General features: G+C 46.7%; 1 protein-coding gene across 8 annotated transcripts in view; it reads left to right on the top strand.

Annotated features, from left to right (window-relative positions):
- The window catches only part of LOC139342878 (BAH and coiled-coil domain-containing protein 1), a 65,779-nt gene that overhangs the window by 41,556 nt on the left and 8,868 nt on the right, over positions 1-15,355 (top strand). For 4 of the 8 annotated variants that reach the window (XM_070980145.1, XM_070980148.1, XM_070980146.1 and 1 more), the window contains 16 exons: positions 354-553; positions 1,050-1,211; positions 2,677-3,032; positions 3,338-3,683; positions 4,559-5,497; positions 6,958-7,127; positions 7,299-7,435; positions 7,557-7,670; positions 10,502-10,616; positions 10,927-11,161; positions 11,306-11,500; positions 13,026-13,199; positions 13,334-13,617; positions 14,238-14,318; positions 14,807-14,936; positions 15,037-15,151. In XM_070980145.1, coding sequence (XP_070836246.1) covers positions 354-553; positions 1,050-1,211; positions 2,677-3,032; positions 3,338-3,683; positions 4,559-5,497; positions 6,958-7,127; positions 7,299-7,435; positions 7,557-7,670; positions 10,502-10,616; positions 10,927-11,161; positions 11,306-11,500; positions 13,026-13,199; positions 13,334-13,617; positions 14,238-14,318; positions 14,807-14,936; positions 15,037-15,151 — 3,753 coding nt within the window. The remainder of the gene's footprint in view (positions 1-353; positions 554-1,049; positions 1,212-2,676; positions 3,033-3,337; positions 3,684-4,558; positions 5,498-6,957; positions 7,128-7,298; positions 7,436-7,556; positions 7,671-10,501; positions 10,617-10,926; positions 11,162-11,305; positions 11,501-13,025; positions 13,200-13,333; positions 13,618-14,237; positions 14,319-14,806; positions 14,937-15,036; positions 15,152-15,355) is intronic. The other 4 variants (XM_070980147.1, XM_070980153.1, XM_070980150.1 and 1 more) reach the window with 3 other exon arrangements.

Raw genomic sequence — 15,355 nt, 5'->3', positions numbered from 1 at the left:
TCATTGTGTGCTGCTGCTGTAGTCCTGATATGGTATGGTGATACAGTGCGTGCAGCTGAGGACACAGAGGTACTGCACAGAAAAAAAAACAATCTGTAATACTTTGTTTCCTCTTTTTTGGTCAACAAAAAAGTTTCTATTTTTACATGTAATTTTAGTCTTAAAACGTTGCATGTTGGTATAATCACAGTCTCATCATCTCTCGTCTTAGTCATGGAAAAAAAGGTCATTGATGAAAATATTAAGCCATAACCAAATCCACTAAATACCCAAATAAAATCTGTTACTGTTAGAAACCTTGAGCACACCGGTCTTCATTTGTATTTCCTATCTTTGTCTCATCCTGATGCCAGGGATAATAAGGAAAGGGTGGAGTTTGCAAGAATCCACCCCTCCAACAGCTGTCATGGAGACCTTGCTTCCCATCTCATGGTGTCAGGTGGGACTTCCCTTCAGTCTGGCCAATTAGGAGATCCTGCTGCACATTCTGCTCACCACCATTGGATGCCAAGAACTGGAAGCCCGTCCCTCTGGATGACAGGACACTCTTATGGTAAGAGAATATTCACAGTTTTGGAAATTAAGAAGCTAAAATTGTACACATCCAACTGTGCGACATCATTTACTTTAATTTTTTACAGTGTTGCAGATCATGTAATGAAGGTGGTACAGTCTTGCTTTTCCTATTTATGGAATAGGTCAAAAACAAAGGTGTTTTTATGCTCTGCAGACATGCAGATCAGTTATTCTTTTACATAATCTTGCTCAGCAGCAAATATTGAGTTTCCTCTCATGCCTCCAGAATTCTGTGTCATCTCAAATTTGTGCAGAATTCAGCAGTCAGGATTTTTACATTGTGGTGAAGAGAACAGAGCATTTCAACTTTAGCATCTTTTCACTGGTTCCAAGTTAAGTTTAGACTTGATTTCATGATTTAGTGATTATGATTTCAAGTTCGATCAGGTCATGTCGTGATTTGTAGTGACAGTATATTTGTAACAGTGAGAATGTGATTTGTGTAAATCTAAAGTGACAACCTTTCTTTGAAGCAGGTATAGGTCACACAGCCCTGCACCAGAATCTGCCCCCAGGTTTCTCTGCAGCCATGCCAGGGCCTCTGCAGCCAGTCCTGCCTCTGCCTCAGGACCCCTCTGGCCAGCTGGTGGTCCTACCCACTGAGCCTCCCACCCACCCTGCCACCCATCACCTGGGTATGCCATAACCTTGCTTTCTCCTCTGTAAAACTGAGCATATTTATAAAGCACTTTGAACAAATCAGTCTGCCAAGCAACTCTGCATGTACAGCCTCACATGTACACAGTATGTATTTGCCCTCATAATCTGCGTAAATCCCCATAAATTAGAAATTCACCAAATGTATTCAATATTCCATAGCTTTTCCTCCTGCTGACTAGTCTATTTCAGTGTACATATACATCTGAGTCTACCATTAAAAGAACTGCCAGTAATCATAGTGATCCTGTGAAGACTGCTGATGAACTTTCCTTTAATGGGCTCATTCACAGACAAGCATGCATGCACACGCACACCAAAATTCAAACATTTCCTGCTCACCACCTGCTTGGCCCAGCAGGAATAGGGTTCTGAAAGGGTCAGGGTACTCATCCAAAGCTCTACTCTATGTGTACACCCCCCACCCCAACAGACAAAGACGCACAAGAACCATACTGGAGGAAGTGTGTAAGTGAAGGAAAGATCACTTCTCAAAACTCATTGTAGACACATATTCAGTGAACAAGCTGTGACATTTAATTAGCTCACAATTTTCAACGGTTCGTTTCCTTCTGTGCTCTGCAGGAGTTTCAGCCGAGAAAGGAAGTGCATCCACAAAAGCTTTCCCACAGGAAACACTTGTGTATCCAAGTTTATGTCTCTGAACAAGGATTTTTGGTGTGTCGAGGAAAAAGGGGGGTGGAGGGGAGAGTGAGGGCGAGAGACCGGAAAAATACCAGTTTTGAGGGTCCTATAATGTAGGCCCACCACTTCTCAAGAGGGACCTTTGTCATAGCGCATCACCCACATCGTTGTACTGGTTCTTAAAGCCACATAATGAAAACGGCTGTCCACAGACATGGGAACTAAGCTTCCTGCTGGACCCTTTTGCAGACCTTTTTCTGTGGTTTGGCTGGGCAGGTGGGGCTTTTCTGCGGAAAGTCCACGCTGAATGCTCCGGCGAGACAAACTTGCATTTCCAGCCTCGTATTTTGGCCTCTAATCAACTTAGAACCATCATCATCTGTTCGCATTTCATCATTGTCATGACTTTTTTCCAGCATTCCGGCAAATTCTCAAGGCAGTTCTTAAGAAGCAGCTTTCTGTTCAGAGCGGGGGAGAGTGTGGGATTGCTGCTGCCTGGGGAGATGTTGTTCTGTGGAGTCAAAAATCTTTTTTTTTTTTAAAAGAGATTTGTCTATGTCGTTGCTATAAAATGTGAATACAATGATTTTTAAATGATCCATAATGGTTTCACTGTTTTGAAATGGGTGTGTGGGAGGTAGATAATGAGAGATATGGATAACACAATGTTGTATTCTAGTGTGTTTGCGCACAGTGTTGAATCTGAAAGGAAAAGGCTGCCTAAGTGTGTATGTGCATGTGTGTCTTTTTGTTCTAAGGTAGCCCCTTTGTCACATTCCTCCTCCTTTTTCTCATTAGATGTGATGGAGCAGCCAGGGCTGTGGCCCCCTGTGTATGGCACCCGGGGCCCTCCCTCCCACATGCAACATCCTGCTGTGTACTCCCGTTCCCAGTTTCTACGGCAACAGGAGCTGTACGCTCTCCAGCAGCACCAACAGCTCCAGCATCAGCATCAGCACCAGAGCCACCAGTCACAGCAACCACAACCACAGTCTCAAACCCAGCAGCAGCAGCAGCAGCAGCAGCAGCAGCAGCAGCAGCAGCAGCAGCAGCAGCAGCAACAGCAGCAGCAGCAGCAGCAGCCGCCGCAGCAGCAGCAGCACAGAGCTGTGCACGCCATGGACATGCGGCATCACGCCACTCACAACTCACAGGTGACTCTAAAGTTAAACTGTGCACAAAGCATTAGAGTGAAGAGAGTTTGATTAACACAGATCTATTTAACTATCTATCTATAAAAAGTCAAGCAGGGTAAGTGAGTCATGACTTAAATTTCACGAGTATTTAGTCTATTTTTAACTCTCCTCATATTTTTCTGGGATATGCCGATTTTCTCACAGGGATAGAGTGAATTGCTGAATATAGGCTGCTTTTTGTGTCAATGATTAGATTGCAAGGAATTGGTTATTGCAGATTCACATGCTAGAGAAATTAAAATAACTTTATTTTAACACCACAGATGCAGAAGAGGCCCGATGAGCCATCAGTTGAACTGGAGGAACTCATTTCAGAGCCTAGAACGTCAAAACCTGCCAAGCCCTATGCTTACAACCCACCTCAGAGGAACACCTCTCCCCCTGGGGCCTGCGCTGCTCACCTGTCCCCGTGCTGCCAGTCCCCCTCACTACGAGCACATCCCAAAAGCACTCCCTCTACACCCTGCCCTGCTCCCAGCCCTGCCGCAGCAGCCCCTCACTCACCTGCCATCAGCCCTGCCCCACCTCAGATGCCCAAGGGGGCCGAATCCCAGGACAAGAGAGGAGAGGGACAGCCCCCGCAGGATTACCCAGAGTCTCTGGAGCCTGGTAAGCATAAGCCAAAAGTATCTATACGCAGACAATCAAAGTTTTCTGTCTGCCTTTGATACTTTGCATGCTGTGGCTTAAGTACGAGCTACATTGATAAGATCAGATGAAAGCTTTCAAAGGACATGTTGTTTGTAATCAGTTTAGGATGCTGCTTGTGACAGATGTTACGCCTAATAACTCTGAGACAGCAACAGAAAAAGGACAGTGAATTCTAGGATACAGCAGCACATTTTACATTATACACAGTGGTAATTGGAATAGCCAACGTTGTTAATGATCCTTTTCTTCTGCTGGTGTTGTGGTAATATGTGTGGGTGGCTCTGTTGGCAAGCCCCTGATTGACTGAACAGCTCAAAGCTGCAGAAAATGGCTGCCGGCTGAGCTGGGGCTTTCCAGTACCGTTACCTCAGTAATGACTGAGAAACACCTCAATAGCAGCCCTCCACCTCCACAGGCCCCGCACTCTCTTCATCATCATTAATGTCTGGCTAACTGCCGCCACACGCCAGAGGAATTGTGTCAGGTGCTCTGATAAACCAAATGCCTGGCCCACTTCAAATAACACACTCACACAAGGTTGCATGTGGTCTGCTACTCTTCCTACTGCGAAGAGATCAAGGCAGAGTGGTTTTCCTTTTCCTGGATTTCATCCCATTTGACCTCAAAGGTGACGAGGGAGTTAAGTTAGAGTGGGCCTGATGTGTAAGGATTTCAGATTTGCATTAACATCACCTAAATGTAAGGCCGACTTTAAGAAAAAGTGTGCTTTCAGATAATATATCACAAAATAATGGCCCTTTGTGGGAGGTTTTACCAGAATCGTTTAGCCAATATTTACAATTTATGACTCTATCTATACTTTCTCTCCACAGACTTGCCTCCTGGATACACCTACCCTGCTATTGCCATGGGCTATCGGAGCGGGCCCTCCCCTCAGGATGTTCGACTGGCTGAGCCAGCTGACCTGGAAGCAGTCCAAGTGGAGCCTGCTGAGCATGCTCCCCAGTCCCTCTCCAGCCTGGGGGAGGAGCTAGAGTGCCAAGCGGTGGTCAGGCCCCTCCCAGAGCCTCTCCCACCAAAGGAAGTGGAGCAAGAAGAGGAGGAAAGAGTGGTTGAGAGAGTTCTGGAACAGAGGGAGGAGGTGGAGGGAGCAGTAGTAACAGCAGCCAACTATGTGCCTGGAGAAAAGGAGGTGGAGGAGCAGGGGCCCGCTGAGGAAGATGTCCTGGTCTGCCCTCCTGCTGAGAGCCCAGTGTGCGAGGCTGCTTCCTGTCCAGTCCCCCTTTCAACAGAGGAGCCTGAAAGGCCAGGAGCTGTCATCACCTTGGAAGAGGAAGAGGATGATGAGGCGGTGGGTGAGGAGAGCCAGGTGGAGCATGCTCAAAAGGTCAACATGCCTGGAGAGCAGGATCCAGAGCTGCCCACCATCATCGAGCTTGACCCTGCTTCCCCTGCAGCCCCGGAGACTCAGTCCCCGGCCCTGGAGGGGACAAAGGACAGCAAGAAGGAGATGACTCCTGATGACACCTCAGTGGATTTTGTCTGTCTTTCCCCTGCCTCAACTTCCGCCTGTAGCCCAAGCCAGGCAACTGTCGCTGTGCCCCACAAACCTCTTGTGCCCTGCTACTGGAGTCTGGAGCTGCTGATTGCTGCTGCCTTCTGCACAGACGTACCTCCATTTCCCTTGTTCCCTCTTAGCACACCGTCAGTTGCCCCATCACAGCCCAACCCCCACCAGGGTATGGAGCTTCTGAGTGAGCTGGCAGATCTGGAGCTGCAACAGCAAAAGCGCACCTGTGGGAAAAGCCAGGGTGAGGGACTGTGGGTCCTCCATTACTTGCACACATTTACATGCACACAGAAACACACTCATATCAGCAGAATGCACTTCTCTCTCGTAGTTTACCCTCCTTTTCCTCTGCGTCCACTGAGACAAACTCCCACTCCCCCCTCAGGCCTAGCCTGTGTCGCTCTGTGTTCCCTCCCAGATACTCCTCTCTTCCTGCTGGTCTCAAGAGCCTCTGGTGGATTCTAACATGTCCCCAGAGAAGCTGTCTGCATGCCTGCTTGCCGTTCCTCTTCTTTGGTGTGTTAAAGGCACTTTTATTTTCTAAAAGGCTGTTCTAACGATGCAGAGGCCTCAGGAGAGGGAGAAGAAGCAGGAGGACAGGGCTGAACTACTAGTGAGGGGTGTGCACCTCCCTTTCTCACTCCCTCTCTTTCCCTTCAGGGATCCGTCTCTCCATCCTGCCGCTGTTTGATCCACACGTGTGCACAAGTGCACACACATAAAAACACACACGCAATTGCAAATAGACACACTTTAACAGAAAGAAAAAAAGAGACACACCAATTGGCTTCCCTTTCTCCCACACACAACACGTTACTGAAAGTTAGTGTGTAATCACAAAAGCAGTCGATGTTTTCAGCACCCTGGAGCATTGCCTGGCTAATTAGACCCCATTGTTTTAAAGTGCCTTTAAAAGCTTCCTTGTTTTTCAAAGCGCCATGTGTTTTTTTTTTATTCATGCAAAAGGATGTTTTGTGTTTACCACAGCATCCTAATGCATTTAACTGCTCCCAAAAGAGGGTTCTATAAAAAGGGTATCATCAACTGATTCCAGAGTCAGTGATGTTGTCTTTGTGATGTGATACTGTTGACAGCTCAGGGAAGTGGCACATGTCGAGTCACAACAGTAGTCTTAACCAAAACAAGTACTGAAACAAGTGAGAAGAAGAATCAGCGTTTTTTATTTATATATGTTAAGACGCAAGACAGTGTTAGTAGGTAAACAAAATTTTATGTTTCTCCATCTCTGTGACTAGGCTGCAACCCCTCATATTCAGCCTTTAGCTCAGTCCATTGATGGCAGATAGTACAGTCAGTGCCACAGGCAGGTAGGGCTGTATAAGAAGAGGCTGGCCCAGATGGCCGCAGACATAGCAGCATCTGGTGAGTCCACATTGATATGACCTCTGAAACGATATGCTGCTGCTTCCTCATATTGGCTTAATGCGTCCAATTTCCCTCAGTGTCTTTCTTCCTCAGCATTTATTTGCTATATCACACCATTACTGCTGAAATAATCAGCCGAAAGTAGCGGTTTCAGTGCTGAATGTGCACATGTACCACTCACATTCACAAACTCCCCGTTTTTCTTGTTTCGTTCTGAGCTTTAAGGAAATGAGCTCAGTTCAACCGTAAACTAAATCAAGCATGCACGTGGACACAATAAACCAAATCAATGTCTTTTCTTTTGTTCTGGAATAGAAGAGGAGTTGCTGATGTTTGACCTCCAGAGCCTTGCTACCCTGGCTACAGCCCGTGCACTGGAGATGGGCTCCCAGGAGGGCAGCAGTACAGGTTCAGGGCGACCCTTCCCAGCCCGCAGGATCCTCAATTTACGTAGGAAATGCAGCTGGACGCCTCGCAATGAACCAGTAAGACTGCAACTACAGTGTGCCTGCATCATCTTTACCAAAATCACAAAAATCTAACAGGGTTTTAATGTCTTTCATTTAATTAAATGAATAGATAACGTTGTTAAAAATGTGTTTTACTTTTTAAGCTTTTTTAATGTCAAAAATAACCACCAATGATGTGTATCTCAGGTGTGCCCGGCCAAAGGTACCATGGAAACAATGGACGGTCCTGAGCTTGCAATGCGTGTGAAGTTGGCTGAGCTACAGCGTCGCTACAAAGAGAAGCAGAAGGAGCTGGTGAAACTTCAGAGGAAGCACGATCATCAGTGAGTATGACCTTATCCTCCAAAAGTAAATGTTTTCTTACTGTATTCTCTGCTACAACAACCCTTGCGTGTAGTATCTCAGAGCCTGTCTGCTTGTGTGTTTACCTCTGCGTGCAAGCAGGAAGGAGGAAACACCTCGCAGCCCAGCGCGGCGAGGACCGGGGCGGCCAAGGAAGCGGAAACCCACCCTCACCACAGGTCCAGTGTCTTCATCTGAGGGCCAAAGAAAAGTCAAGTGAGTATCACTCAGCCCATCTACGCTGGCTGGCTGTGGTCCAGTCTTGCCTGATAAGCCCCCCTGAATCACTGGTATAGAGGGACTGCCTCTCCCTGGCATAAACAGGAAATGGGAGAACACAGCTGAACCATTCAAGGAAGTCCACTTGAACCCCTTCTAATCTTATCAACACTGACATTAATTGTATAACAGCATAATCGGTATCAGCTGAGTGTTCGTCTGCAAGTGCAGAATTTTTGTGTACGCTTGATATATGGACTACACTTACTGAGAAAAGCACTCATTGGCCTCACTGGGCTTCAACCCAGCTGATCTTAGACCCCGGTAGCATTATTGTAGTGCATGTTGTGTTCAGCGGGGATGGGTTTTGAGGGAGCTGGCTGCTGGCTGGGGGGGATGACAGGCAGAGGATGTAATTAGAGTACTGTGAATTCTCCTGTAATCTGTCCCAACAGCAGGAATGTGACACACCACAGCCCCACAGGGTCACCAGGGGTCCAAAGGATAACATGATGGTCAGACAGCACAGGCGGTCAGAGATAAGCTGACATTTAGAGCTCTCATACATTGTCCATGTGTGTGTGAGGGGGAAAAAGAAAACAATTAGAGGAATGAACAGCTGAATGAAAACACAGAGGGGGACAGAGATAAAGAGATTGGAGGGGAGGATATTCAAGGAACAAGGACCCTCAAAATTAGTTGATAATATTTAAAAAAGTGCAAGCGTTAGCTTTTGTCAAAACAGGGGTACTACTGCTGTTTGGTGGGGGTGGCCAAACAGGATCTAGGGGATAAAGGTTGCTGTCAAGCTTCAATTAGCCTTGTCATCAGGGTTTGGAAAGGCTCAGAGCACTAAATGTCACAGTGTTCTCTCTCTCTCTTTCTCTCTCCATCTTCTCTTTTCCCTTCTTTTCTCACTGTGGTTTCTGGGCAGCGGTCCACAGTGTTCCCAGCTGCCCCTCTGCGATGTCACCTCCACTCTCCTTCCACCCATGCACCCCTGCCCCCTTGCCAGGCCAGCACTGATCGGAGTGGGGACGCTGATGCTGGGTGACAATGACACCCAAATGAAAGGGTAACGGGCCAGGGCCCCGCAGCGAAGTGCAGTGGAGGAAGGGAGGGTGGGGGCTGACATGGGGGTGCTGGGGTGTTCTGCAGGCTGGAGTACAGTAAACCGCAGCCTGTCTCTCTGTTGTTTTAAAATTTAAGCCAAGTGAGCCACAGCTCTGGTCCTTTTACTTTTCTTCAAAGCAGCCACGGTGTACACCCTTTTGTTTCTGAAGACGTGTGTGTGCAATGCAGCAGAGAATGACACAACGTATCTGAACAAGAAACAGGCAGACTGGGGACTGATTAGCCCCATGTTGAGCTACATGGCAGGGTTATGTAAAAGCATGTACTGCACCTGCCACTCATGCCCCTACAAGAGGCTGACGCTTGGGTGCTATGATGAAGGGCAGTGGGTCAGTGGGTAACAGCCCAACCTTCTAGTATCTCCTTCCTCACCTTATTTGCTTTAACCACTGGGAGTGTGTGTGTGGCAGTGGTTGCATATGCGATAAATTCAAGCTTCCCTGCCTGTGAATTCTATGCATCCGTGCAATTATGTATGGACGTAGCTGTGTGCTTATGAGCATTTATGCAGGCATTGTTTGTTTTTGCGTGCGCCTCTGTTATTCCTGTGGGTAGAGCACTGGGGTCCTTTGTGGTGCTGCTTTGATTGGGGGGAAGGCAGCAGAGAACTACTGCTCGGCAGCAAACCCTGCTAATCAATTCTGTTTAATTAGTCGCTGTACGCTCAGCCCCACCAGCCCCCCACAGAGGGGAGGGACTCTGTCATATTGTGTTTGTCAGCAGCGGAAGGCAAGCCGTGGCGGGATCTGCCTCACAGGGACAACTCACACTGCAGTGCCACCTCTGTCACTCTCCTGTCAGTCAGTGGGCAGACAGCCCCACTGCCCGACAAACGCCTTCATTCCTTTCATGTTCTGTTACAGATGCACGCTGACACACACTGATTATGAGATTTACACACAAACGAGACCTGCCTACAAACTATTTGTTCAAGTGTTGTGCTCCTATGCTGACTACACATGAACAAAGACGCCACACACACTTTTGATTCCCGACAATGTGTAGTTACAGAATTGCATGTGGTACAATATGCGAACAAAGAACTGACATGAAATGTTGAATGTGCCTTATTTATCTACTTCACATTTAAACCCTGCTTACTCTGTGAATGTGACTGATTTCCTTGGCTGTGCGCACACTAGGAGAGGGGAAGTTAATCTTTTGTTTGAGCATGGCCTGGCTCACGTCGGTGTGGTCTGTGGGCAGGCTTCCAGAGGGAAATTCAAGGGCATTTGGAGTGGTTGGCCTGTGATGCTGCTCAGTGTAGGGGAAATAGTGTGCTGCGGTGATATGAAAATGCAACTGGAGAGCTATGATGTTCACTGAGAACAATAGAGCTGCATACAAATGCAATGCCTTCCAACCATTTACTGTATCTTTCAAAGCTATGCAGTGCTTCACAGGCTGCAAAGGCACTCCCTAGATAAAGTGTTAAGGCTTCTTATGCCACACTGCCCTCAAACAATCCCACGTTCCTTGTTAGATCCTAGTTTTTCTAGTGTGTGGTTCAGACACTGGGTTCTCCATGTCCTTTTTTTGTCATTCTGCTCATCAGACAGAGAAAGGAGAGTTATTAGATCCCACAGAGAGGTGACTCAACTCTGTTTTCCCCTGTGATGTCCTACCCCCTCTTTTTCTTTCAAACCACCGCCATTCTCCTCTAATGAATGCCTCTCCCTTGTTTTGACTGGCAGGTCGATGGGGGCGGGGCTTGCCCTGTCGCCTGAGGACCTCGGAGGGGGCGGAGATAACCAGAGAAGGAAGAAGAGGCTGTCCAGTCGAGGCTTTGAGCGACTCAGCAGCACACAGGTCAGGGTCCCCTTGTCCTCCTCCCTTTTGTCCTCTATGCAGCTAGAAATGAAAGAGGCCACTCTTTGTTTCTTTGTGTTTGATATATTCCTTTGTTGCACACTATTTCTAATTAGGTGCTAGCCTCAGGAGTCAAATCCTATGCTCTCCATATTAATATCTTTTTTATTGGGGCTTGTACGATTCCTTTTTCTTCTCTGTGTGTGAGCAAACGAGAGCCCTCTTCCTCTAACGTTCTGATGCTTTTGCGGCTGCCCTGACCGGGAGTGTAACTGCCTCTCTCTGGCTCTCTCATCTCTCTCTGTTGCAGCAGGTAAAAGCACAGGGCTGCAGAAAAAGCAGTCTTCACAGCATGCTCAGCTCCAAGCTGGCCAGTGACGTGACTCAGCTCAAACAGAAAGCCCAGGGTAAAAAGAATCTCTCAGGGACAGGCTCCGGGGACAAGGAGGTTTCACCTTGCAACTCCAACCCCAAGCATAGACACAGAAGCCAGGGCACAAGCAAAGCTGAGTCCAGGCGAGAGTCTGGGGGACAAAGCGACACAGGTAGATACTGGCAATCACACTACTAACTGAGCCTCATGCTGTTTTAACAAGGACAGCGCTGCGTTTTCAATCTCACACTGTTCAATTCCACTGACGATTCTTAACCTTCATTTGAACTGTGATTGGTTTTCCAAACTTCCTCAGCAGCCAGTGTGGACAGTGGCCCCCAAGAGAGCTGGATTGGACTGGTGCGTCGTGGACGAAAAAAGGGATCCACCACCCTAACACAGGGTTCTTCCCGTCTGAGCCAGCCTAGAGCGAGGGTTCTCCGTGGCCAAAGACAGGAGGCAATGGAGGAGGGAGAGAGCTCCCCTGCAGAGAGTGACTCCTCTGATCAAGGTGAGGCTGACAGGAGCTGGACAGGAGACATGTACAATGATGGTTAATATAGAAACCCATTATGGCTTATTGGTAAACATTGCCCTTATACAACAAGAAAGACTTGGCCATGGCTCCTCATATGGACCCTTACTGAATGAAATTTGCATCTTTTCCTGTGCTCACTTGTGGGCGAACTGGGGATTTTCGAAGTGGCTTGCAATGAAAGTGTTACCTCGCAAGGACCTGGATTTGCTAGATTACAAGATCACACGATGCAAAAATCCATCTCACCAGGCTAAAAGTTACTGTGTGTGCTTGTGGATGAACCACAATGGTTTTGGCCAATAAGCATCCTATGAGGCACTACTAGCAGGTACAGGTGAGCATGGCGTGTGATGACAGCACGACTGTTCGTTCAAAAACAACAATGGTGGCTCCTAAAGACGTTAGCATAGATGCTACTAGAGCATCAGTAATATCACAAATGGTATTTCTTCTTTGAAAGAAGAGAAAAGAACAGAAATGAAAACTTTTCTCGATGGAAAAGAAAAAACATCTTCTCCCGACTAGCTTCAGCTATCCTACTGCGTCGCATGGTTTGTTGATCTCGTTGGTTGAAATTAGCCTGTGATAGACAGAGATAGACAGATGGTTTATCCAATCACCTGCCAAGTATTTTTTTCAAAGAGCCTGTTTCCAAGGACGACTTCTCAGATGACAAACCATCTGGCGAGTCAGGTTAATGAAAGTGTTATGTATGATGGAACAGCCACGTGACAAGGGTGTTTTTGGTTGATGGGAACACTCTAAACAAACATTCACCCTACAGAAATAACGTGGCACTGAAAAAAATGAGCTACAGGGCTGCAGTGCATGAAGCACATTTGACCTGTTTCAAGTTAAAACCAAAGAAACAACCCCTGAAATATTCATGTCGGATGAGAGTATTAATAACACACTGAATCACTGGGTATCCTTTTAAGACGTGCTATGCTGCTTTAAGTGTGCCATTTGTTAATTTGGAAATCACTTTTAAACTACTCAGAAGTGAGTAAATAGGTGTTGATAAATGCCTTGTAACAGACAGGGGTGTGCACAGACATTTGACACCTCGGCGATCGGCCTGGTTTGCTGGTCTGGGCTAGATGTGCAACCACAGCTGTGGACACTTGCCTGTGCAAGGCTTTGACAGCCCTGGAGACTAGAAGACTGGGTCAAAGAGCTGCTTGAGAAAGCGCAGTGATGCACACACACACACACACACACACACACACACACACACACAAACAAACTTACTCCCAGCTTTGTAACATGTAAGTCCACACCAGGAAATACCACAGAGGAGAGGCACTTCATACATAATTTCTATGAACAGTTAAACTATTTACTTAAATGCTAATGAAGTGCCTGCGAAATGATGGAGAGTGAGTTAAATAGCTTCGCTGGATTTTAATGACTTTAAAAGATGAATTTGATAAGCGGCAAGTTCATAAAACCTACCCAATAGTCGTATCTGTGTTATATTGTTTTCTATCTACTACAGATGATGAAGAAGAGGAAGGCAGTTATGATACTGACGAAGGTCAAGACTACAGAGCCCAGCCCCCGAGAGACATCACTTCTAGCTCCTCCGTGACAGGTCCAAGTCCCTCATCTGTTGTAAAACTAGAGGCCAATCAGAAAGCCAGGAACAAAAAACAGAGACAGGAGCTTTATGGTAAGACCGTCCTTTGAAACTGATTCATGAATCAACAAAGCTGCCCCACATCTTCATGGGAAGCATCTGTTTTGTGTTTCTCCTCCCGGCTTGTTAGCTTGGTCTAAATCTGTTTCTCTAATTGAACTCCACAGGCTCCCTGAGTCTGTCTGGAGCAGAAGGGGAGGTCAAAGTAAGGAAGAAGCCCCCCTGTAGGCTGGGTCTAGCCACTGCAGTCAAAGACTACCATGAAGATCACCGGTCAGAAGGGGTTAGAAGGCCATGTGTACCCAGGTCTAAAGAGCCCCGGTGGGGCAGCCTTGGGACCAGAGGCAACCGCTACCGGAGGAGCATGGGACTGGCCACCTTCCCAACCACCAGCGAGAGGCTAAAGAGGGCAACCCGCAAGAGCACCATGCTGAGAGGAGCAATCAATAAGGTAAGAAATTTACATATCCTGAATTAGAAAAACTGACCACTGGCTACATTTTATAGGCTAACATAATTTTACAACAAACAGCAATGGACAGATCAAAATTAACGGTATAGTCTCGGCATGATATTACCAAGAAAAGTCTCGTCTAAGTGGTTTTCAGCCATCACAGCCTCCCAGATATGTCAGATGATTATATCTCGCTACCAAGCATAAAAACAACCACACATACAGTAACAGGTGCTCTTACCATTTGGTGTTAAGTTACATACAGTTTGTCATCACAGAAATGCACATGGTAGTGTAAAGATGGGTGATATAGAAACATTTGGTGACTGAAAGTTATATTTAGTCCTACAGAAGCACACACTGTCAGGTTTTGATCATTTGTACACACTAATTTTAATTAATGCCATCAGTTTAATTAGTGCGTGTGAGCTGAAAACTTGAATTAATAACTCTCACAAAATATGTTCCCTCAAATTAATAAATCGTAACTGTGCGAATCCTTTCACACATAATTATTTTCGATCATTTATGTGCACAAACGCTGCACCCATCCCTGCTTCCCCCGAGTCTCTGTGGAGACGTGGCACACTCTCGCTCACTCATCTTGTCATCCTCAGAGGAGAAGTTGCTGGTCGGTTGGGGCGCCGTCTTTACAGAGCGAGGAGGGCAGCAGGGGACGAAGGAGCAAGGACCAGCAGGTACCAGCCACAGTGAATTCACAATGCACTCAATCCTTAGTAAGGAGAAGGCACATGCAAACAGAATCCAATCCTACAAAAATGCCAGCCTTCATTCATTCTATTATCAATTCTGGTGATGTCTTACTGTCCTAGATTTCTCACCCTGAGGAAGTTACTGTAGAACTATTAAAAGTACTTAGCACATTGCACATAGCCCAACCTCCTGCTGAGTAATCTAAGGGGAGGAGAGGATGGGAGACGAGATGTGGGAAGGGGGGGTGGCTCACACCTTCTGCTGTGACAGAGTGAAAAAAATGCTTGAGTAAAATGGCTACTGATAGGAGATGGTACAGGCGCTGTGAAGTCCCCTGCGGTTAATTGCTACTTTGAGTAGCATGCTAAACAATTTCTTCTTTCTTCTGTCACACTTTCTATTCCAACTTTATTTTTTATCCATCCCTGCATCAATTTATTCTTCTGGCCATCCCTTCTGTTACATCCTGTAGCCAAAGGGAAGGGCAGTGAGTCGGCTGCTGGAGAGCTTTGCGGCTGATGAGGGCTTTCAGATGGATGGAAGCAGCTTCTCAGAAGAAGAGGAGGACAGCAGCCACCTATACAACAACAAAAGCTCTGAGTGTAAGAAATACCACTGGTATTGCAACACTGTTTCAGGCAGCAGATTTCAGTTTCAGTGATGTTCAAATATCATTTGTGATGTTTGCTTTTCCTTCTACAGTCCCTAACTGTGTCCTGACCAAAGAACTCCTCACTGATGGACTGAAGGTGCTGGTTTCCAAGGAGGATGAGCTTCTATATGCTGCCAGGGTTCACACTCTGGAGCTCCCAGACATGTAAGCAGTCAGGATGTTTTCTGAATGCACATATAGATGAGGCAATACTAATTTTCATCTAAATACCTCAACTGTCTTAAATTCTATTATATAACACAAGTGATGCCTAGCTGTTCTCAATGCCTGTCCCTAGATCAGATGTCCGGCTAAATCATACAAAACAAGGCCGAAAACAAAGTTTACTTTTGGCGCATTTCCATTACA

This window comes from Chaetodon trifascialis, chromosome 15 (genome assembly GCF_039877785.1).
Source record: "Chaetodon trifascialis isolate fChaTrf1 chromosome 15, fChaTrf1.hap1, whole genome shotgun sequence".
NCBI classification, from domain to species: Eukaryota; Metazoa; Chordata; class Actinopteri; order Chaetodontiformes; family Chaetodontidae; genus Chaetodon; species Chaetodon trifascialis.
The sequence above is the reverse complement of the archived record's forward strand: the minus strand, read 5'-3'. Positions and strand labels throughout refer to the sequence as shown.